Source organism: Erinaceus europaeus, chromosome 20 (assembly GCF_950295315.1).
Source record: "Erinaceus europaeus chromosome 20, mEriEur2.1, whole genome shotgun sequence".
Lineage (NCBI taxonomy): Eukaryota > Metazoa > Chordata > Mammalia > Eulipotyphla > Erinaceidae > Erinaceus > Erinaceus europaeus.
In genome coordinates this window covers 46,821,627-46,845,724 of record NC_080181.1, presented here as the reverse complement: position 1 = coordinate 46,845,724, position 24,098 = coordinate 46,821,627, and the positions used below count along the sequence as shown (strand labels likewise).

The 24,098-nt window shown below is 45.2% G+C and overlaps 1 protein-coding gene across 2 annotated transcripts in view; it reads right to left on the bottom strand.

Annotated features, from left to right (window-relative positions):
* TTC23 (tetratricopeptide repeat domain 23) overlaps positions 1–24,098 on the bottom strand; it is an 86,269-nt gene that overhangs the window by 27,227 nt on the left and 34,944 nt on the right. For both annotated transcript variants that reach the window (XM_060179327.1, XM_060179326.1), the window contains exons 7-8: positions 17,283–17,388; positions 2,188–2,315 (exon numbers count right to left, since the gene is read on the bottom strand). In XM_060179327.1, the coding sequence (XP_060035310.1) occupies positions 2,188–2,315; positions 17,283–17,388 (234 nt within the window). The remainder of the gene's footprint in view (positions 1–2,187; positions 2,316–17,282; positions 17,389–24,098) is intronic.

Below are 24,098 nucleotides of genomic sequence, written 5' to 3'. Positions count from 1 at the left end.
AGAAGAGTGGCACAACTGCTATTCCACCCAAAGTATCTTAGCTTCAGCAGAATGACTCTGCTATTTTTCAACCCCAGAAGGCAAAGGTCATCCCAAAGATCACCTTCCTATTGACACAGGGTTCAAATCCACACATAGGCTTCTGGGATGGTCTCACACAACCCTGGGCTTACTCCTGGGATGGTCTCACACAACCCTTGGGCCCAAACTTGTTGGCTGAGTCCTGCCAGAACCAGGGTGAAAGCACAGGCAAGGTGCTACACACATCACACAGTGGGAGATTAACAATCAGGACAGTCTACCAGCACGTTAGCTATCAAGCCCAAGCAAAAACTACCAAAGTCATGGGCCCCTATGAACATACTTAAAACAGACTTCCTATATTCTTTCCACACTAAAATCCCTCTTCTCACCTGCTCTGTTCCTGCTATCTGGTTCTTATATAATAAATATTTTGTCCTGCTTTATATCTTATTGTTTTTCAGACACCAAGTTGCAGATTCTATCTTTAACTCTCCAGGCAGATGACATCACTGATATGTCCTGGAACCCCACCTCCCCGGAGCCCTACCCCACTAGGGAAAGACAGAAACAGGCTGTGGGTATGGACTGACCTGTCAATGCCCATGTCCAGTGGAGAAGCACTGAACAGAAGCCAGAACTCCCACCTTCTGTACCCCAAGAAGAATTCTGGTTCATACCCCCAGAGGGGGAGAAATGTTAAGGGAAGATGACCAGAGGGCTCTGAACCCCAATTCCACTGGGACCCTGAGAGATAAGAAGGAAAAAGCAAAGGCACTTGGAAGTAGTAATGAGTGTAGGTATAGCAGGTTTGGCTGAGCAGTATTTTTAAGAGAGCATGGCTCTTCTTAAGGATGTTGAGGGAATAGGAAAAGCCAAGTTTCTTTCAATTCAAGATGACTACTGCATCCTCTGCAAGACACTGGACAGCAACAGGTCAGTGAAGAGTAGAAGGAAGAGAAGGCAGGACCATAGAAAAAGTGGATAAAAATAAAAGTAAGTAAATATAAATAGATGGATAGTTATAGAAATAATAGTCAACCCCTATCTGTGACCTTGGGAGAACCATTACAATTTCCAATGGAGGGGATAGGGACACAGAACTCTGATGGTAGGAATTATGTGGAATACCTCTGTTATAATTTTTTAAATTAAATCACTAATATATATATTAAAAAATAAATGAAAAAAAGACTTAGGACAGAACTTTGGGGAATGTGGTCAGCAAAATAGCAGAGGAAATTATTTTTCAACATGTGGATTTGCCTTAATAGATTAGATCTGGGGAAAAATATATCTCTCTATAGACTGAGCTATAGCACGTGTTTCTCTAGTAGCTGTTTTGGCTTTGTGTAGAATAAATTCCCAAGGGTTTAATTACCAATGAATATAGATTCTGGGCCTTGTTCCATTTTTGTAAGCCAGGGAGAGCGTGCCTGTCACATTCAGTGGACAGTGAGCCATAACCTCTGCTGTGTAGTTCTCAGGAGAGACGCAAATCCCATCCATTATCCAAAACAAGAAGAGAACTTGGAGGCACTAACTTCCACCCTCCTCCATCCCAGCTAGAACCACAGGTTGTCATGAATAGTGTCTGACCACCAGATTACCAAGGTCTCTAGTTCATTGGCACCTTTTGTGAGAGACTTGGCATCTATATCCTCTTAAACAACTCTGGTTTCTGGGAGCTGTCTGAGAGTGGAGCTTGACACAGTCCATTATTATTATTATTATTTTTAGCTTTCAATTTATAAGCTAATTTTCTTTTTACTGCCACCAGGGTTATTGCTGGGGCTTGGTGCCAGCACTATGAATCCACCGCTATGGGAAGCCATATTTTCCTTTTCTCTTCCTTTTTTTTTCTATTTTATTTGACAAGACAGAGAGAAATTGAGAAGGAAGGGGAGCTAGAGAGGGTGGGAGAAAGACAGAACCTGCAGACCTGCTTCACAGCTTGTGAAGCATCTCCCTTGTGGCGGGGGTGAGGGGTGAAGGGGCTCAAACCCGTGTCCTTGTGCACTTAACTGGGTGCACCACTGCCCAGCCCCCCACATAGCAGGTTCTTAACATGCAGAGCCGCAGAGTGAAAGAGCAGGTATCAGTTTTGGATATCAGTTGCTCTGTCCACAGACATAACTGGCTGAACTGTGAGCCAAACTCACTCACCTGTTGCTGTCCAGTGTCTTGCAGAAAATGGCAGTAGTCATCTTGAATTGAAAGAAACTTGGCTTTTCCTGTTCCTTTGACATCCTTAAGAAGAACCATGCTCTCTTGAAAATACTGCTCAGCCAAACCTGCAGAAAAAGGGTCAGAACAACTTTGAAAAAGGCTCATGCATTTGAAATGGCAACAAAATACATCTGCTCTTACTGGTGATGAACTATTTGAAAATAAGAAGTGTTTCGAGGGGGACTGGGCAGTAGTGCAGTGGGTTAAGCACACATGGTGCAAAGTGGATGGACTGGCTAAGGATCTCGGTTCCGGATCCCGGTTCGAACCCCTGGCTCCCCACTTGTGGGGGGGGTCACTTCATGGGTGGTGAAACAGGTCAGCAAGTGTCTATCCTTCTCTCCCTTTCTCTGTTTTCCCTTCCTCTCTCCATTCTCTCTGTCCTATCCAACAACAACAACAGCAATAACAGTAATAACCACAACAATGATAAAACAACAAGGGCAACAAAAGGGGGAAAAACAGCCTCCAGGAGCAGTGGATTTGTGGTGCCGGCACTGAGCCCCAGCAATAACACAGGAGGCAGAAATAAAAAAAGTGTTTCGACATGAGAACCCAATTATAGAAACTTTCTTTTGGCCCAGAAATCTACCTGCCTTATTAGAAAAGATTCTGGTCTCAGCAGGATATGATAATTTATTTTCTTCAACTTTCCAAGTATAATAGAATCGATGTTAATATAAACAGAAAAACAACCTCCCAGGCCTGGATACATCAGGAAGTGTTCAAGCCACTTAACCATGAGTGCTTCTAGCACTGGCTATTCCCCACTGAAGTTTTAACTTCAAGGGTTCACTCACTTTAATGGACTTTGTGATCTTGAAACACAGTTTCATAACATCAGAGTTCTGGAAAGCATGGCTGACAAGTTGCTGTAGGAAGAAACCCCAACCATCCCAAGTACATGTTCTAGTTCTAAGACAACCAATCATTTTATTTTTCGTTTATTTTTTGTCAACAGGGTTATTTCCAGGCTCATTGGTGCCCGCATGGTGAATCCACCTCTAATGATGGCCATTTTTTCCCATTATTATTATTTTTTATTTGACAGGACAGAGAGAAATTGAGAGGGCAGTGGAGATAGAGAGGGAGAGACAGAGAGAAAGAGAGACACCTGCAGACCTGCTTCACCGCTCATGAAGTGTACCCTCTGCAGGTGAGGAGCAGGGGCTCTAACTCAGGTCCTTATACAAGGTGATACGTGCGCGTAACCAGGTGGGCCACCGCCAGCCCCTCAACTAATCATTTTAAATACATGCTAATCTTGAAAGCAAGAAAAGGAGAAACTCAGGTCTCAAAAATGAAGAGGGGATGAAAATGCAGAGTGGCGAGGAGGAGCTGGCCATGAGGATATTAGCAGACAAGTTTATCTGATGTGGCTTGATGAGCCTGATCAGGGCTGGAAATGTGGCCTGAGGTCTCTGTGTGGCAGAAAAGCTGGGTAACCCCAAGTGATACCTGTTGGTATGTTTTAAAAACCCCTTCTGTTTCATTTGGTTTAATCCCCCCTGCATTCTATTTACATAACACTGTATTCTATTTACATAACCTCTGTTAACAAGCACCACCTTCCCTCTAGGGCATTGGTGGTTTAGTGGTAGAATTCTCACCTGCTTCGCCCCCTCTCCTTGTCATACCCTGATTTTCACCAGTCACTTTTCTCTCCACCCTCTCTGCATCGCATCCTGTTCCCATCCTACTGGGCTAGTATATATATAAGGACAAGATTGTTTGTAGTGAGTTTAGCTTAGCTTGGTATAGATTGAGCTGCGTCCTGCATGAATAAAGAGATACTGCGTACAACCCAGCCATGAGTCCCCAGTCGTCTGTCTCCCGTCAATGAAGCTCAGCCCGACAGATACCCATTCTTGTACAACCTCCTCTCCTTTGGTTATGGGTGGAACTTATGAATACAATGAGGCTATACTACATATTATTTCTGTGACATTATCATTTGTGGTTGACATTTAAAAAGTGAGGTTATGTCTTTGACCTGACCTAAAGCACACAAGCGATTAAAATTTTGAGCTTTCTTCAGTTGGTGACTAAAAAAAAGAAGACTGTAAGATTTGGAATGTGAGAGGAATTTGACAAGAAGAAGGTTCTTCTTTGCTGAGATGAAGGGACCATGATGCATGGACACAAGGTGGCCTATAAAAACAGAAGGGATCCTTACCTAATAGCCTGCATTAAAAAAAAAAAAAAGGTGACTTCAGTCCTACACCCCTAGGAACTGAATTCTGCTAATAAAAATGAGTTTGATACAACAAACATACCAAAACAACTGTGCCTCAAGAAAATAGCTGGTTGCAGACTTTTTAAAATTCATGCTTTATTTTAATATGAGAGAGAGAGAGAGAGGGAGAGAGAGAGAGAGAGGAAGGGAGAGTGAAAGGGAATGAGAGGGAAAGAGAGAGACTGAGACCAGAGCATTGCTCAGCTCTGGCTTAGGGTGGTGCAAGGGATTGAATCTGGGATTTTGGAGCCTCAGGTATGGAAGTCTTTCTGCGGAACCACTATGCTATCTCCCCTGCCCTGACTGAAAACTTAACTATAAACAGAGGAACCAGATTTGTCATGCTAGACTTCTAACCTAAAGGGTGCTGGTTTGAAAATGGGTGTTTAATTGGATTTATTTAATTTTTTCATCAAAGCCAAGTTGCCTTAGGTTGCTTCATGTGTGCTATCAAGCCAAATCCACCACTGAAGTATCAATACCAGTACCAATAGCCATCCGCCACAGTTTACTGGACTCCCTCTGTCTTTTCAACTCAGCCACCCACCCCTTGGTGACCTCAGTTCTGCAGTAAGAATATAACGATTTCTTTTTAAAAAAAAAAAAAGATTTTATTTTTATTTATGAGAAAGGAGGAGAGAGAAAGAACCAGACATCACTCTGGCACATGTGCTGCCGGGGATAGAACTCGGGACCTCATGCTTTAGAGTCCAAAGTTTTATCACTGCACCACCTCCCAGAACACATAGAGATTTCTTTTTATTTGACTTTATCTGTTTCTTTGCTTTATTCTTTAGATTTTATTTTATCTTATTGCCACCGAGGTTATAGCTGGGGTTTGGTGCCAGCAATATGAATCTACTGCTTCCAGCAGATTTTTTTTTTCCTTTCTTTTTTCTTTTTATTTTATTAGATAGGACAGAGAGAAATTGAGAGAGGAGGGGGAGGTAGAGAGGGAGAGAGACAGACACACATTTGTACACTTGCTTCAATACTCATGAAGTGCCTCCACACACACACCACAGATAGGGAACGGGGCTTGAACCTGGGTCCTTGTGCATGGAACATGTACGCCTAACTGGGTGTGCCACTTTGCTTTTTCCTTTTTATCTCACAGAATAAGTTCATTTGGCATTTGTCTTTCTTATTTTTTTTCTTATTTTGCCTCTAAGGTTATCACTGGGGCTCAGTACCTGCACCACAAATCCACTGCTCCTGAACGCCATATTTTTTTTTGTTTTGTTGCTATTTTGATAGGACAGAGAAAAATTGAAAGAAGAGGGGAAGACAGAGAGGGAGAAAGATAGACACCTTCAAACCTGCTTCACCACTTGAGAAGTGACCCCACCGCAGGTGTGGAGCTGAGTGCTCGAACCAGGATCCCTGAGCCTATGTGGGCTCCACCCAGTGTACTACCACCCAGCACCGTCTTTCTCCTTATGACTTGCTTTGCATAACCTTCTCCAGCTCTATCCATATTGAAGCAATATTCCAACTCTCCCTGCAATGGAGCTGTATTCCATTGTGTACAGAGACCACAACTTGTCAACTCTATCAACTCTTCTATCTTTCACAGCTGGGTTACACAACCTTCACTTTTTCATGTGGCAAAAGACAACAGACATAGCTAGGGATTCCAACTTCTAAAGTCTTAGGAGGTAAGAGTAAATGTAGTGTCCTCAGGTGAGGCCTTGAGGCTGTCGCTGCAAAAGTCTTGGCCAGAAAGGAGCAGCTGAAACTGGGACATGTACATGTCCACATTTGAAGGCTGACTTTGCCACCCACTTAAGTGCAGAAATTCTGAATCGAGAAGTTGACATAGAAACGAAGCTGAAGTTGGAGAAACCATAGGGCTCCAGCACAGGGGTCGGCCGACTCTCTGTGATGGACCAGATGGTAAATATTTCAGGCCTGGTGGACCAGATGGTCTCTGTTGTAGCACAAAAGCAGTCAGAGATGATACATAAAGGAATGACTGTGGCTGTGTCCCAAGGAAACTTGATTTACAAAAACTGGTGGCAAGTGAGTTTGGCCCTTGGGTACAAAATTGCTGGCACCTGCTATAGCAGAAGATGTATCGTCTTCTTGCCCCAGGAGTGTGGGACCCCCACAGAAGTGCCTACTAGAGATGGCTCCTTGGCACACATGACAAGAGCAGAGTTTGTTGTGGGAGGTTAAGACTCACACCTACAGGGGTCTAACTGGTATTTTCACTTGGAAATTTCACCTGCAGTCTGTAGTCCATGAGTAAGAAAATAAAACATGATCATTAGCTTCTTTAGATTCCCTCTATATTTGGTTATTTCTGCTTTTTCTTCTCTTATTTTTCACTTGTGCTTTCTCTTTGATGAGGTCAGTTAGTATTTGGCCTTCTTAAATATTTTCCAAAGAAAGAGTTCTGAGAGCATGCATGAAATTCATGATGAGAATCCTGGGTCTTGAGAAATGATTCAAGTATATTCGATATGATCTGTTCTAAAAAGGAGAGGAGTAAACACTTGGGAACTTTCTACCAAATCTGGTCAATGGAACTCAGGTCTGAAAACAAATAAGTTTCATTTGTCTGAAAGATTTAGCCTCAGGTGTCACTCATACATTCCGATAAATGAGTTGTCAGGTGTATTTTGCTATTTGTGAATGTCATAAAGGCTATTACTACAGGCCTGGATGGTGATACCTTCCAGAGTGATGGTCACTAGCCTTGTGGCTGATAGATAGCTAGATGCAAGAGAGTTGAACAAGGGGCCTGGCTTTTCCCTTTCAATTGGGGGTGAACGGTGGAGTGTGGAGGCCCTTGTCCACTGCCAGAGCAGCAGATGGAAATCAAGAGTGGAATTTTAGAATATTACTCAACTTTTTCCTGTTGGGAAGAATTCATTCTGCCATGTGGAAAGTGTTACATCTCTTTTACTGGTAGCTGACTCATGGGAGAAAACATCAGTGCTCAAATGAAGCATTAACTTGGGCTGCTTTGATAATCTGATGACAGTGAATTTAGGAATAATGTGGCCTTTACTGACACAAGGCACTTCAGAGTTGGACGTTCTAAGTCTGAAAAGTGAATCAAGACCTTCAGGAGTAGAGGATTCGACCTTTCAAGTTTGTTTGATTGGGGAGTAACCAGAGAATGTAACTGAGTTCTTCTTTATGAGTAAGGTTCTTCTGAGCTCGACCTCATCCTCCTGAAGATGAGCCCTGACTACAGAGAAGGGCAGATGTAAGAGATGGGGCTGAGTTTCAGACCCTGGCGTTGGCAGAAGTGGTGCCGTGCTCAGATGGTGTAGGAGGCCTAAATAGAAGGCTCTCCTGTCCCTCTCCTGGGTAAGTAGCCAGTTTTCCAGACACAGGGCTGCCATGACACGGTTCTAGTCCCTTCTGGTAATGTCCTCCAGCTTCTTCACGCTCCTTCCCCGGCCACACTGAACAGTCCATCCCCTTCTCGTACCCCGTTTTGGGTGGGCCCCAGATCCGACTGCTGTATGTTGTTTTCCAGTGTAGCTGTTCTCACAGCCATGCTCGAGGGAAAAAGCTACCTGATCTCACTCACTCACAATAAAGCATAAACAACTCATAACCTCCACCGTAGGGGAGTTATTCATACTCTCCAGCTAGAGGGTGTGGGTTAGTACATATGGATCTCTGGAAGTAAGGCAGGAAGGAAGGAGGGCAGGAGGGAGGGAGAGAAGGAAGGAAGGGACATATTATTTAGATGAATGGCTGTGGCAACTGAAGGCCATGGTGGGAAAATAGAGACAGGTCCTGCCTGGGAATCTGCCCTCTGGGGTCAGCCTCCTACAGCTGCTGCTCCCTTTCCTCCGCTTCGGAGTTCTTAACATTAAAGGACCTGTTTCTATTCCCAGAAGACCTCTAGTTAAAGGAGGACATTCCCTGATTGCTGTGGTTGCAGGCAGGTGAACCACACATCTGGCATCTGGAAAAGCATGCCAGGTACTTGTTCTAACACAATGGCCCAGGATGTGGGGATGTAACATTCAGGCACTGCGTGTGAGATAAGCCAGAAAGAGAATGGTGAATATGCGATGACCTCACTCATAGACAGAAGTTGAGAAATAAGAACAGAAGGAGAAACACAGAGCAGAACTTGGGCTGGGTTTGGGGTACTGCACAAAATTAAAAGACTCAGGCTCAGGGCGGTGGGCTATGGTTCAGGTCATGTGCAAGATGCTGGAAGGGGATCTTCGTGTGGGGTCAGTGTTTTGCAGAAAACTGAGAAACTGTACACATATATTAACAACTGTATTTACTGTTGTCTGTAAACCATTAATCCCCCTATATATATATTTTAAATATTTATTCCTGGGGGTCGGGCAGTGGCGCAGTGGGTTAAGCGCATGTGGCGCAAAGCGCAGGCACCGGCGTAAGGATCCTGGTTCAAGCCCCCAGCTCCCCACCTGCAGGGGAGTCACTTCACATTTTTCTCTCCCCCTCTCTGTCTTCCCCTCCTCTCTCCATTTCTCTCTGTCCTATCCAACAATGAACAACGTCAACTATGGCAATAATAATAACCACAACGAGGCTATAACAACAAGGGCAACAAAAGGGGGAAAAATGGCCTCCAGGAGCGGTGGATTCATGGTGCAGGCACCGAGCCCAGCAATAACCCTGGAGGAAAAAATATATATATTTATTCCCTTTTCTTGCCCTTGTTGTTTTATTGTTGTAGTTATTATTGTTGTTATTGATGTTGTCGTTGTTAGATAGGACAGAGAGAAATGGAGAGAGGAGGGGAAGACAGAGAGGGAGAGAGAAAGACATCTGGAGGCCTGCTTCGCTGCTTGTGAAGTGACTGCCCTGTGGGTGGGGAGCAGGGGGCTCGAACTGGGATCCTTAGGCTGGTCCTTGCGCTTTGCGCCACGTGCACTTAACCTGCTGCGCTACAGCCTGACTCCCGCCCCAACATATATTTTTTTAATTACTGAAACTGCTTTTGTTTTTACCTGAGACACGGAAGAACACTTCCACTGCAAGACTCAGGCCTACCTCCCCCATTCCTAAAACCACCTCCAAATTAACATTGTGAACCACATGACTAACCTTCAGAGGGAGAGCAGGAGGGGAGCAAATATGACCTATTAGTAAAACTGAAGAGTGACTTCCTCTTGAAGAGTGACACAGGAAGTCTTCTGGGACAAGTAATAACAGGATCTCAGAGAGATAGGTCACAGGCCCCCCTTTTATACCTAAACATGAGTATAGGCAGGTTTACAAAGAGTCAACAATTGCAGTTCTCTTATACAGGGCCACGCTTTACTTTAAATACTTCTTCTAGAATCTGCAATCTGACACTGGTGGCCTCAGCAGAAGATGAAGTCATTTTCTAAAGCACCAGGAACATGACTTAGTTTATAAATCTGAGCCCTGGCAGCAGAGGTAGGTGCTCCAAGGCCACTTGCCACTCCAGCATCAGGCTGTCTGTATTTTAAAGCCTGGCAGAAAGCGTGGCTTGCTGGGCAGGACAGCTTCCTGCTTCCTTGAAGCTCCAAGCAGACTTTGCCATGTCTGTATGTTGGTATGCTTTTAAAAACCCCTTCTGTTTCATTTGGTTTAAATCCCCCCTGCTTAACACTATTCTATTTACATAACCACTTCATTCTATTTACATAACCGCTGTCAACAAGCACCACCCTCCCTCCAGGGCATTGGTTCAATCCCCACTGGTCCATGATATGTTTTTGCTCTGCCCCCTCTCCTTGTCACACTCTGATTTTCACCAGTCACTTTTCTCTCCACCCTCTCTATGTCACATCCTGTTTCCACCCTACTTGGCAAGTATATATAAAGACAGCATTGTGAGTTTTAGGGTACCTTAGTTAAGCTTAGCTTGATATAGATTGCGCTGCGTCCTGCATGAATAAAGAGATACTGCCTACAGCTCAACCATGAGTCCCTGGTCATCTGTTACCCGCCTGTGAAGCCAGCCCGGCAAAAACAACATCTGTATGCTCATATAAAAAAACTCCATTCAAAGAGCAGAAGGAATGTGAGGTGATGCTCTGATACACTGGAGGTCGGGAGGCTTTTAATTAAAATAAATTCCAGTAACCCTGGGCATATTTTCTTGAAGCTATCCTAAGGCAAGAGTGGGACTTGTGAGACCAGCTTTCATTAAGAGGGAGCCCCCCCACCACAGACAGTTGTGACAATTATCTTCGGTAACAGCCTGTACTCTGTACAAACTGCAAAAGCACTGAGGACCTGGGGGGAAATTTGAAAATGGAAAGTTTCAAATCCTGGCATGTCTTTAACCAGGTGGAGCATCACCATCCAGCAAACAGACTGAACCCATTTTGACAAAGCAAGTGGGGGCTGTCTTGAGGCCATCTGGCAACCTGAGGACATCCAGCCCAGCCCAGCCCAGGCCTAGAGGTCTCTACTGGAGACCCTTCTCAGGAAGAGCACTTCCACAGTACCTGGATGGCTTACAGGGAGTGGGAAGCCTGCTGTTCACTTGCCATGCAGAACAAGGAAGTCCTCAGTCATCTCTAAGGCAAGTGTGCTTCTGTAGAGGGAGGTGACCAATATGGAGGCAGGCCAATGAAGCTTGCAAGGGAGAGCTTATATGGAGTGTCTGATGCCACGGGCCTGGTCAGGGGCTCAAGAGACCACAGGGGGTCTTATATGTTTTCACCATGAAGAAGCTGACCAGGACACCACCCCACCCAGCCCCCACCACTCTAAGTCCCACTTGTGCCAGCAGCCTCTGGCCTATGGCTGTCCTAGTTATTTGTTGCGGTAAAGAATATGCCTTTCCCACAAGCTGACCCCAAAATTCTTTTTGGAGCCAGGTCAGGTTGAAAAAAAACTATAGTAGGCTCTTCTGAGAAGTCCCAAACACATACCATTAGCCAGTTCAAGAGAGAAGACCAGGAGCTTCATAAACCTATCATAGAGCACAGACAGGCACTTTATCCCCCTGGAGGGAGAAATGAAGCTGCAGACTTTGTTTCCACGGAGACGAGAGACTGTGAGAAAAGCTCAATAAGCTTTTAGTTCGGGACCAGGTTGTCTTTCTGTGAAGAGATGCCACAGACTCAGGCTGAGGAAGCCGAATAAGGCCACCTTCTTGACTCCTCTGCTGGCTCCCTAGGGTCCTCTGGGGCTTTCTGGTCCCCTGGATCTCTGGGAAAAGCAGCCCCACAGTGACCCTTGCTCTGATTCTGGAATGTGGTAAGTAGGCAGTACCTATGCTTGGTTTATTTCAAACCTAAGAAGTAACTCATGACTCTGGACATGCCTTAGATTCCAATTCTCTTGATGTGTTTGGGTGCCTTCTGTAAGTTTCTGAAAGGGGGTTGGTCTGACTAATGATGCTGGGAAGCAGTCAGTGGCTCACCTCTCCTTCTCTGCCTTATCCGCTGTGCTCTCTGAAGCTCCCCTTTTCTATCTAGGCCTGTGAAGCACCTAAATGGCATTTAAGTGGATGCCACCCACCACTTAGTCACAGGCAAAGTGGATCTCACGCTGGCTTACATTTTGTGGTCAGAAATGGGCCCTGAGTAGGAGCTGAGGAAGGGTCTCTCCGAGCACACAGGGGTCCAGGTGGTGAGAAGGCTGAGGAGAGAAATAAGAGGAAAAGAGAGAAAGAAGGAAGACATGTGTGGCCAAAGTGGCTTACATTCATTTTCCACCAATAGAACTGCATCCCAAGCCCCATTTGGAGTCCTGGGCTGAAGGAGGCAGTGAGCAGCTGAGGAAGGGAGGGGAAGGACCCTGGATATGTTTGCTTGTCAGAAGTGTCTTGGGCTGGCAGCACATGCCTATCAGCTGGCTGACTTCCGGTCTCTCTGGCACAGATTTGCACATTGGGAATGTATTGAAGGCAGTACGTCCTGCATTCTTGAGACTGATCTATGAAGCCTTCTGAGGCTCTGACAGAACAAAGCCCTTCAGTTCTACAGTCTCTGGACCCTGAGAAGCTCCTGGCCTGCTCGAGCCCAGGCTGAGATGGGGCCACTTCCAAACAAGGCCGCCTGTGCTCAGCAGGCCCTGCCTCTCAAAGGTTTACACTGAAATGTACTTGGCTCCTGTCCCTTTTGTTTTAATATCCTTCAGGAGAAGAGTTATAAACACATGGCCGATGCCCCGAACACTTTGCAGGGCTGGGAGAGCTGTTAATACCAAGTTTGTCGATGGCTGCTCTGGGAGGCTGGCCATGCTCCGGTTAGTGACATTCCCAGAGGCTGAGAGGGGAGTCCTTATGCAACCACCTTCCTCCCTGACTTCTAGGGCAGTTTTGTCTGCATAAGGAAGGCAGGAGATAAAGGGAATAGCTCCAGGGGAAAGCCCAGCCTGGACCCTGGCTTCATGGCCAGTGGCATTTGTTTGGCTTGTCTGTGGACAGTGCCTTCAGTGGGCCTTGAACAAGCAGGCCATGGGGAGTCCCCAGATGACAACAAAGTGTGCTCTTTAATGAATCCTAATTAATATCATTATCTTATGTTTGGCACCGAGATGTTTTAAGCCCAGCAGAGCAGAGTCAGATCACCCCTCATTAGGGGTTGCCTGGGTGCTAGATTTACTCCTGGGGTCTGGCCAGGACCAGGGACTAGAGGTGACCCAACAAGCCCAGAGAATGCTGCTGGGTGAGGGCTAGAGTGGGAGTGGGCTTCTGGTCTTTTCTTAGTTGTCTGACAAGCGTGAGTCTTTAATCTACTTGGGTTGGAGGCGGCAGAGGTCACAGTGAAGCATCAGCCCTGCTGGATTTCTCTTATTCCTGTGCCCTGGGGGCAGTGGTTATACAAAGAGTGACAAAAAGAGGACATGAAAAACTAAGCAGTTTGCAGGCATGTGTGTGTGTGGGGAGGGGAGAGTTGCACCTTCCTGTTTTCACACATCTCCTCGGTTGGGTGGGACCCAGCTACTTCCTGCTTCTACAAGGGGCCTGGCTCCATGCAGGTAACCAGCCAGTGGTACCCTCTGGGTCTGAAGATCTCATGGGCCCTTGAAGTTCAGAGTGGCAGTGGCCATATAAAGAGTGACAAAAAGAGGACATGAAAAACCAGGCAGTTTGCAGGCATGTATGTGTATCTCAAAATCTGGGTCAGGCCAAGTTACTTCCCAAAGCCTTTTCCATATCTGCCACTTAAGGAAAGGAAGGTAGGGGCCTGCAGTGACAGTTGTCAAGCAGGAGAATAAGGGAAAGACTAGGGGTTCACCGAGCTCATTTCTTCCTGATGTGCCATTTTGTTTTATTTCATTTCATTTCATTTTGTTTTAGAGATAGACTGAGTGGGAGAGAGAGAAAGAAAGATGCTATAGTATTGTAGCTTCTTTCAGTGTGGTAGAAGCTGGGCTCAGAGCTGAGTGGCACATGTGGCAAAGTAGCAAGCACACTACAGGTGACCCTGTTTCACCCACTCATTCATTTATTTATTGATACTATTATTGACTCTGTGGCACCTGGGTCTCATGCATGTGCCATGGACTGCTGAGCACCCTCTCCGGATTGGTGTTTTCATTATTTATTTGAGAGAGTGAGACTGAGGGAGAGAGGTGAGAGAAAGGGGAGATGGAGAGTGGGGAGGACACTACAGCACCTCTCCACCACTTTCGGAATTTCCCCTGGTGCCAGCCATAGTGCTCCCAAAGTGGCGCCAGGGCTTGAACCCGAGGCCTTGCACATGGAAAGATACATGCTACGTCAAATGAGCTCTCTCCTAGTCTCTGGATGCACATGTAGGCGATTGGTTTGAAGTCTTAGAGTCAAGGGCATTCCCTATCCCCAGTCTTTGCAATGCTGTCAGACAAACATCTGTTTGGATCCTATAGTTTCATGGCCTAATGTCACTACCAAGTGTTGAGGGGCCTTTAAGGCTTCCACAAACCTTCCTCCTGGCATCCAGGGGAGAGACATTTCCATTGTATTCTGATTAGTCGAAGCTGTATCTAAGAAGGGCCTGGCCAGTAAAATCTGACAGATAGACTGGGATTTTGCTGTTCTGGGGTGAAGCAATGGGTAGAAAGAGAATGTAGATTGATGGACCATGCTCGTATTAAGTTGGGGGCTGTGTTGGCTCATTAGTCAAACCGGAAGCCATGACCTACCTCCAAGGCTTGTTGAATGGATTAACTGAGCATGTCTGAGATTGTCTGCAATACATATACGAGAATCTCCACTGTTCTTCTGTCACTGTCACTGTTGTCACTATTATTATGGCTCTGAGTCCTTCTCTGTCTGTTTCAAGCAGCCAGGCCTCCAGGTCTCTCAATGAAGTGGCCTGTTTCTCTGTCCTCTTAAGCCAACTGCATGTGTCCATCTCCCTGCTCTGGGAAAGGTGGAGAGAGGGGGCTATCTTCTTATCCTTCCATCTTCAAACATCTTCTGTATTTTGCTTTCTGAGTGTCAAGCTGGCTTTTGGAGTGCAGGCCACCAAACAGCCTGAGCTGCTAAGGAGACACGAGTAGAACTGGTCCCTTATTCTAGGCTAGCCCTTCCCATAGGCACCTGGAACCTGTGTCCCTGGGCCACCCAGGCTCTTCTACTGTCCCCTCTGTCTCAAATATCACAGACTCTTTGAGGGGCCCAAGTGGAAAGGGACACAAAGAAACAAGGCAACATGTACAAGGCAACATGGAGTTCCTTATCTGCTGAGCTCAGAGGCCAAGAGCCTTGGTTCAAATCTACCACTCACTGACTCGGGGCAGGAGGGGATATTATTTAATCCCTCTGAGCCCCAGTTTCTCCATCTGACAACTAAGATTACTTGTACCCACTTGGTAGAGCTATTGTAAGGATTCACTGAGTTAATCAACAAAATGCAGCCAGAACCATGCCAGTGTGTACTAAGCATTAGCTATAATGATTGTGTAAGGTCTTTAGATTCTCACAGACCTCATTCTCCATATCAAGGAGGCATTATTGTTATTCTTAGTTTACAAGGGGGAGGGAACACCGGCATCATATTTAGCTTGGAAAACTTATGCATATGATCCAGCAAGGATTGTTTCTGGTTCTGTAAATCATGCAAAGCAGAGCAGCCAGCTTTGCAGCTACAGGAAAAACCAAACATTTAGGATGCAATTTCTAACATTTAGGATGCAATTTCTATTCCTTCCCACCCACCTGGGACATTCAGCAAATGTGGGCACTGAGCTGTGGCTAAGATGCTGTCAAACTTAAGCTCCTTTAGGCAAAGATGGCCGCTGGGCTTTTCCCTCCTCTTGGGAACTCAGACTTCCTCTCTATCTTCCTCTAACATCCCACCAATTTCAATGCTTACAACCCTCCCGTTCTCTAATCAGCCGGGAGCCTCTGAGGAAAATGGGAAGAATCTGAGTCGCCACACTTCAGCTCCAGAAGGTGTGAGGCCAGCCCTTACACTTGCTTTGCCTCCCTCAGAGTCTGAGACATATTTGAATTAGTTGCCACTAATTACAGTGATTTCACCTAAAAACCCAGATTTGTCTTCTTTTTTTTAAAAAGGAGGATCTTCCCATGTAAGCCTGCCCTGCATGAGACAGTGATGGACTGTAGCTTAGCAGCTGCTGCTCACCAGACCCAGGCGAGGCTTCTCCAGCTGGCCACAGTCCTCACCATCCCACATTCTCTCTCTCATGCTGTTGCTGGCAGGCGGCTGCCACTTGCACTGATGTTTGCTGCTGCGACCATTTTCTATTCACTGCTCACTGCACTCCATTGCCTCCTTGGTTCCTGTAGACATTCAGATTTGTGGCCCCTGCTAGTCTAAAGATTTCTACCAAACATGCATTTAAAATATTTTTAAGTCATTGTGGAGTAGAAATTTCTTCCCCTCATTCAAGGAATTTTGGGCACAAACAAGCTGTTCTCTGAGGGATTTTGAAGCTGATTGTCATGTGCAGAATGATTCAGCCAGTGAGGAGCTTCTGTCTTCTCTCTCTACTCCTAGATTTGTTTCCATTGCTCCGAAAAGGTGCTCAGAGCTTTAAGAGCTCAGCATGAAGGATCTACAATGTGGGACAGACAGCTGGAAAAACACCCACATCCCCTTCACCAGCTCCTCTTTAGACTGCTCAGTGAGCTGTCCTTTCATGGTCTCCCACCTGTCAGTCTCCTCAGACTCGCTCACCTCCTGCTCCCTAAGCCTTTCAGATACTATTTCCTTGTAAGGATACTGGAATTTGTTTCACTAGAATACATTATTATTTTAGTGGGCTTAGAATGCAGCTATATGTCTTCGTTATGAGTTAATACTGCTTCTGAATATTCTGACTAAATGCAAAACGGTATTAGAATGTATGTCTTCAGTCAACAGAGGCAGACTGGGTGCTCTGAGCTCAGGATAGTGGATTCAAGAATCCTCAGGGCTCGCTGCTCTACCTATTCTGTGGGCCTAAGAAAAAGCCTATGAATCATAAACGGTAACTTCCTCCCAGGATCCTGAAACCATGTAAGTTCACCCGGACTAGAAGCACTGCCTTGTGAAAGTCCAACAGGCCAGATCTGTTGCCACAGTAGCTCCACAACAATCTTTAAAAATAGATCACCTTTGGAAGCAGAGCAGATTCCCTGTAAGCCCATCACGGGTCCTTTGGTGCCCCGTGTCTTGATGAAGATTTGCTGTATTAAAGAATAATAGACTGGAAGGAAGCTGGGCAGGGACAGAGCACAAAGGACTGTGGGAAGCAGGTGACACAGCTAGAGGTGATGGGTACATCTACAGGCAGGCTCTGCAACGGGCCTGTGACAGCTCTGCCCACCTGTCTGCTCACCCCCAAAGGCAGCTAGCTTACAGACTCAGACACGTGCAGGACCAGAGGGGAGCAGACAGAGCCTGTCACCCCCAGATTCTCTCACCATGGTGTTCTGGCCTCCCGGAAGTCATAGCAGTGTGGGCGACCAAATGCGCAGAGCCTGCCACCTCCTCTGGAGAAGGATTTCTGCTCTGGACGATGAGGTGTGCCTGTTACCACAGAAAGAAGAAACACGTTTGTTTACAGGCTTGGCAGCAGCTCCAGGGGACTAACTGTTCTAGTATTGATAAGCAGAAAGCCACAGAACTTTCTAGCAAGCTGGGTGCTCTGATTTATGTGATGGCACAGTCAGCCCTTGGGAGAGCTGCTTTTTTTTTTTTTTTTCTTAAAGCACAGTGTAGTGGGGAAAAGCACCAGACACTGAGTCCAGATGGCTCACTGCTGTGGCCAGGGCCCATCACTGAGAAAATCACTTCAAAATTGATGTTCCTATGAGTGTAGTGTCAGCAGAGGAAGAGGAGAATTCTAAGAAGGAAGGTAGGAGGGGAGTTGGACGGTAGCGCAGTGGGTTAAGTGTAGGTAGCGCGAAGCGCAAGGACCGGCATAAGGATCCCGGTTCGAGCCCCCGGCTCCCCACCTGCAGGGGAGTCGCTTCACAGGCGGTGAAGCAGGTCTGCAGGTGTCTGTCTTTCTCTCCTCCTCTCTGTCTTCCCCTCCCTCTCTCCATTTCTCTCTGTCCTATCCAACAACAATGACATCAAGAACAATAATAACTACAACAACAACAAAAAGAAAAGACAACAAGGGCAACAAAAAGGAAAATAAATAAATAAATATTTTTTAAAAAATTAAAAAGAAAGAAGAAGGAAGGTAGGTCATGGATTATCAAGGGCCAGGTCAGCGTGTGCAGAAGAAATGGGCAAGTCCAGTACCCTAAAACTAGTCATCTCAGAAAGGGGGACTGGCCCATAGCGTCAGCTGGGTCACCACGGGGGGGATTCAATCCTTGGCACCTCATTGGACAAAGTGGTGTTCTGGTCACTCTCACACTCTGTTTAGAAAGCATATATAAATTAATGAAAAATCTTTAATAAAATAAAATTTAATCATAATTTTTAAAAAATTGCTGCCAGGGTTACTACTGAGGCTCAGTGTCAGCACTATGAATCCACACTTCCGGTGACTTTTTTTTCCTTTTCCATTTTTTTAACTTTAATTTTTTTTAAATTATTTTTTCCTTTATTAGATAGAACAGAGATAAATTGACAGAGGACAGGGAGATAGATAGAGGGAGAGAAAGATACCTGCAGACCTACTTCACTGCTCATGAAGTAGACCCCCCTGTAGATGGGGAGCTAGGGCTTGAACCCAGGTCATTACACTTGGTAAAACGTGTGTTTAACTAGGTGTACCACCATTTGGCCCCATCATAAAAAGTTTTAAGAAGAAAAAGAACATCTGATTATAGGAATTGGCTATCCCACTCAAATAAAATGCCAAAGCACCTCACCCCTTCAAATAAAAAAATGTAAAGTCAGTACACATCTCTTCTTCAACACTTGGAGTTAAAAAAAAAAAAATGCTATTTTAGCATATTTACACTTGTTCAATATACTTACAGACTGCCGACGCCAAGAGAGGGGGGCATGGGCTAAGAGCTGTGGAGAGCAGAGTGGAAGAAACAAGGTAAAGTCATCCAGGGCGCTAATGCAAGATAGGAGGTATCTAACAGTTGTCAAAAGGCGACAAAAAATACTAAGACAACATGGGTTCAAAGGAGGAAAGCAAAACATATAACTATGACTTAAGTTGCACTTCACACCTCAGCTTTACGGAGATCGAATAGACTAGTTTGAGGCGTACTGACTAAATGACTCAGCAAAAAATAGATTGTGAAATGCTTACATAATACATTTAGCGAACATCCGTCATCTCACACAGCAAGCCAAAGCATATATATAGTTGTCCTTGTGATGAGAACATCTTTCAAATAGGGCACAGAGCAGTGTTGGCTACACGCATGATGATGTTTGTACCTTTCAGCTCCTTCATCCAGTCCCTACCTCACCCTGTTTCTGGTAATTACAAATGTAGCTCCTTTGTCTGTGATTCATTCTGTTTAGAACCCACATATAGATGAGATCACATAGCACTTACTTTCTATTTCTGACTTATTTCATTCAGTATAAGGTTCTCAAGGATCATTTATGTTGTCACAAATATTCAATTCATTTATTTATTTTTACCAGAGCACTGATCAGCTCTGGCTTCTAACGGTGTCGGGGATTGAACCTGGGACCTTTCTTATTTTCTTCGTAGTCTTGCTTATCCTTATTTTATAAGTGAGGGAAACAAGGCTGTTGGACTTGCTCAAGTTATCCCTTAGTTGTTAAAGGACAGAGATAAGACATGACCTTGTTACTCTGACTTAGAATTCTGCTTTTCTTACCACGCCATGAATGCTGCCATTTTCCTGCTCTGGCCCATGGCAGGCATCACCAATTGATGCCAGTACATTCCTGGGAGAACCCCTGACTCAGTCAGGTTCCAGGAACTATGACTAATACATGGAGCTGCTTCAGGAGATAAAATGCAAACCTTCCATCTAAACCAAACAGTGAGACAGCAAAGCCAGAGGCCAGTTGAATGGACTTCATATCTTAAATGCCACATGTTACAATCAGATGAGCTACTAGTTCTAGAATTCCCAATGTGAGGGATTACCCCAAGTCAAGACTACTGGAAATAACTTTTATTCCAGGCCAGAACAATCAGAATTTCTCTGGCATAAGTGATAATAATATTATTTGTTTGGAAAAGTACTTTTATAGCTAGAGGATATAAATAAATTGAGATGGTGATTTTGGCAACCTCCAAATTAGCCATTATCAAGTTGGCCTGAAACTCAGATTTGAAATGCTTTTCAAATAATGGGCACTCTTGGAAGGTAAGTGCAAATGAGACAAGTCAACAGGAGTCACAGGGATAAAGTGAAGTGATTATGTACTCAGTGTCTGGGAAAGGAAAAAAGAGAGATCAGTATTGGTCTCACCCAAAGGGAGACTGAATGAGGTTTACTTTGTGTGAGTGGACCCAGGTTCAAGACCCAGATCCCCACTTGCAGGGGAGAATCTTCATGAGCAGTGAAAAAATGCTGCAGATCTCTCCCCTCTCTATATCTCTCTCTTCCTCCCCTCCCCTCTCTCTGCCTCACCTCTATCAAAAGAAAAGTGAAAAGAAAGGAAAAAAGAGGCCATCAAGAGTTATGGAGTTATCATAGAAGCACTGAGCTCTTCTAATAACCCTGGTGGCAAAACAAAAACAAAAACCCTCAGATTTTTATTTTAAAAGGTTTTATATTTTGTTGCCACTTAGTATTACAGTTGAAGGCAGTATAAATGATCTATGTGGACCAAAGTTATTTTCCAGATGGATAATCATATGTTCAGAAAGTTCTGCAAGTTGCCTTTTGCCTTGGAAGCAACAGTTTCCAAGAGCCAAAACACTCATGATACTGAAAGAATGGACCTTGCTTGCTTTAGGGAATCTGAATTTATCACAAAAATCTTCATAGCCTTAACATTTTTCAGAGAGAGATATGAATATAAGCAAACATTTATTATTCATTATGCACTTTAGAAACTCAATCCCTGATCGAATTTATCATTTGATGTTCATAAAGCTTCTAAAAACCGTTTGTGGGGGAAGGGTGAAGAGACAGTAAGGAGTCCATGATGCTTACAATGTGCAAGATTAGCATTTCATTTATTCAGGAAAATTTAATTCCATTCCATTTCATTTAATCCAGCCCTGTTCAATTTATTTCAATTTTCAGATGCTTTCCACATGCCAAATATTGTGCCAACACCAGGAATTCACATACACAATTATTAGGCAGGGGATTCAGTTTTGACAGAGCTCAGAGATGAACTATGAAAATGTGAGATACACTGAATTTTTCCCCTAAATTGGCAGACAGTGGCTCTCACTAGATTTCAATACCTGGCCCATTCAGTGTCTTGTCCACCCTTACTATGACTTCATTTTCAGTGATTTCAATATCCATGAGGCAGGTCTGCCCCATCAAGTAAGAAAAAGATGGCAAATGCAGCCAGAGAGGTGATTCAGCTATAAAGTGCAGACCTTGTATGCACAAGGCCCTAGGTTTAAGCCCCTGTGTCCTGTGCATGTGAGGGCTCAGGGTGACACAGACTGAGAACTTCAGCCCCCCACTGAGCAGGTGGACTCCTAAGGGAGTGTGTGCAAAGCAAGCTGGCCAGGTTGGTGACTGGATTACAAAATCTCTCCAGACTAAAGCACTGTTCCCAGTTCTGGAAGGAAACTTTCTTGCTAAAGGAATATAAATATATATATACATAAAGGACAGCATCTAAGGACTAATTAAGAGTTAAGAGAATTAGAGGAGCCTAGTGGCCTCTTCTGGATTTTAAGCAGGAGCCCAATTACAGGGGAAGTGGGGGAGGGGTTGGTGGTTGCTGGGGATCCACGGCCTGAGTTCACCACTCCTCCTGATTTATGAAACTCCTCAGGGCTCCTAGCTCCCCTCCCATCTTTTGTTGTTTTCAGTATCTTGGGGTTATTTGTTTATCAGTTGTCATCTTGGAAATGAGGATAAGTGTGTACTATGGCAAAATCTCCTGAGCTGCTGCTAACTCGTCTCACTGAGTTAAAAACAAAGCAAACCAAAACATTAACAAACCTTTAAACCTCTCCCACCGAGCATAGTCATTAGTTGAAAACCCTCATTCAACAAAAGCAACGGCTTCAAGCCCTGCCAGCGTCCAGAACAGCTGTTTCCTTCCGATCTTCCTGCAAGTTTCTAGAGGGAACCAGCCAGTCCTCAGCGCCAAGCTGTCAGCAGACACAGCCAGCAGCAGAGTTGGCTGGCTGGCTCGCTCTTATCTAACTGGACCTGGATGTCCACTTGGGTTTGTAAGACGAATCAGACTTGCTGGAGAGAAAACTCAAGGACTAGCAAAAAAGGATGATTCCATTTATGCAGGCAAGACACCATCAAATTAAAAAACGCTGGGTGGCTTCCAGTGTGGAGTCCCAGCTTTTGAGTACACAGCCTTTTCCCCCTTCTTGGGGATCACTGACTCCAAGGGAACTGGTGTGTGCACAACAGCCCAAGGTGCACATGTGGGCTTACACTAAGTCCGTGTGCCCTGGAGCTGAGCACAGTTGTGGGGAAGGAATGGCCAGGACCTCTCAGTAAAGCTAAGGGTGAGCTCTGCAGAGAGCCAGAGGGTAAATGGGAATGAACAAAGATGGAACGCTACACTTTTTTTTGCAAGGCGTTAAGTGAAATAGACACACCAGCTCTCATCATCTCAAAATCATCCTTGACGATAAAAGCCCAACATACAGGCAAGGAAATGAAGCCTCAAAGAGACAAAGTCTGAAAATCACTTAGTGGATCAGTAGCTGAGGAGGGATTCAAGCAATGGCCCAATGGTTCCAAATTCTATGCTGTTCTAGTCTTAATATCTGGTATTAAGAGGGCAGAAGTTAAAAGAAGATTATTTTTGAAGTAATGAAGAAACATTTTATAGTCAGAAGTATAGCTGTTAAGTAGTAGACTCAGCCTAGGTGGGCTGACTAAGGGGTAAGGGATCCAATATGTGGGCATCTAACCAGGTTCCTTTTTTTTTTTTTTGCCACCAGAGTTGTCCCTGGGGCTCAGTGCCAGCACGACAAATCCACAGCTCTTGGCGCCATTCCTCCCCCTCTCTTTTAGTTGAACAGAACAGAAAGGGAAAGGGGAGAGAGAGAAAGACAGACACCTGCAGGCCTGCTTCACCACTCATGAAGCCCTCTGCAGGCTGGGAGTGGGGGCTCGAACTTGGGTGTGCTTAACCAGGTGCACCACTGCCTGGCCCCTCTAAATAGGTTCTTTCAATCAGCATTCAGGACACAACACAGAGGCTAGTCAGGCAGTGCAGATGGGGCAGGTGTTAAGGTGCAGTCCATCTAGCGTCTTAAGTTATTCTTTTCTTTTTTAAAAGATTTTATTTATTTATGAGAAAGATAGGAGGAGAAAGAAAGAACCAGACATCACTCTGGCACATGTGCTGCCGGGGCTCGAACTGAGGACCTCATGCTTGAGAATCCAAAGCTTTACCACTGCGCCACCTCCTGGACCATGTGTCTTGAATTTTTCTTTCCACTCACTTTTGTGCCTCAATTCAACAGAAACTCAAGCCCACCTGTCACTATGAGATGAGTACCCTATAGCTAGTGGCTATCAATAGCTTCCTGCCTGTCCTTTTGGAAATACAGACAGGCTCACACACAAATAAACACAGGCCAATGTTCTTATACACACAGTCAATCCTTACTACCTACTACCAGTCTGGACTTTAACTTTAGGGATACCTCTCCTCCTCAGCCTTACGGTGCCTCACTTCTAGCCCTCATGGGTTCCCACACCAGGACTCTTGGAGCTCCCACAGCACCTGCAGCACACACCATGGTGTCTTTTTATACTGGACTCTGTGTTTAAGCTCCTGGTCCCCACCTACAGAGGAGAAACTTCGTGGGTGGTGAGGCAGTGCTGCAGGTCTCTTTCTCTCTCTCTCTCTCTCCCTCTCCCTCTCCCTCTCCCTCTCCCTCTCCCTATCCCTATCCCTCTTTCCCTTCCCTCTCAATTTCTCGCTGTCCTATGAAATAAAAGGGGAAAAAGTGGAGAAAAGTAGAAAAATGAAAGTCAGGAATGGTGAATTCATTGTGCAAGCACTGAACCACAGTGATAACTCTATTGGTGATAAAAAATAATAAATGAAAATTTGATCACAAGCTGGTAAAAAAGGGGGGGAGGCATCACCTTCATTTCACTGAATTCCTTCAATAACAAGGGAGGTTAAAGCTTATTTTATGGCCATGTATACTTCTTCTC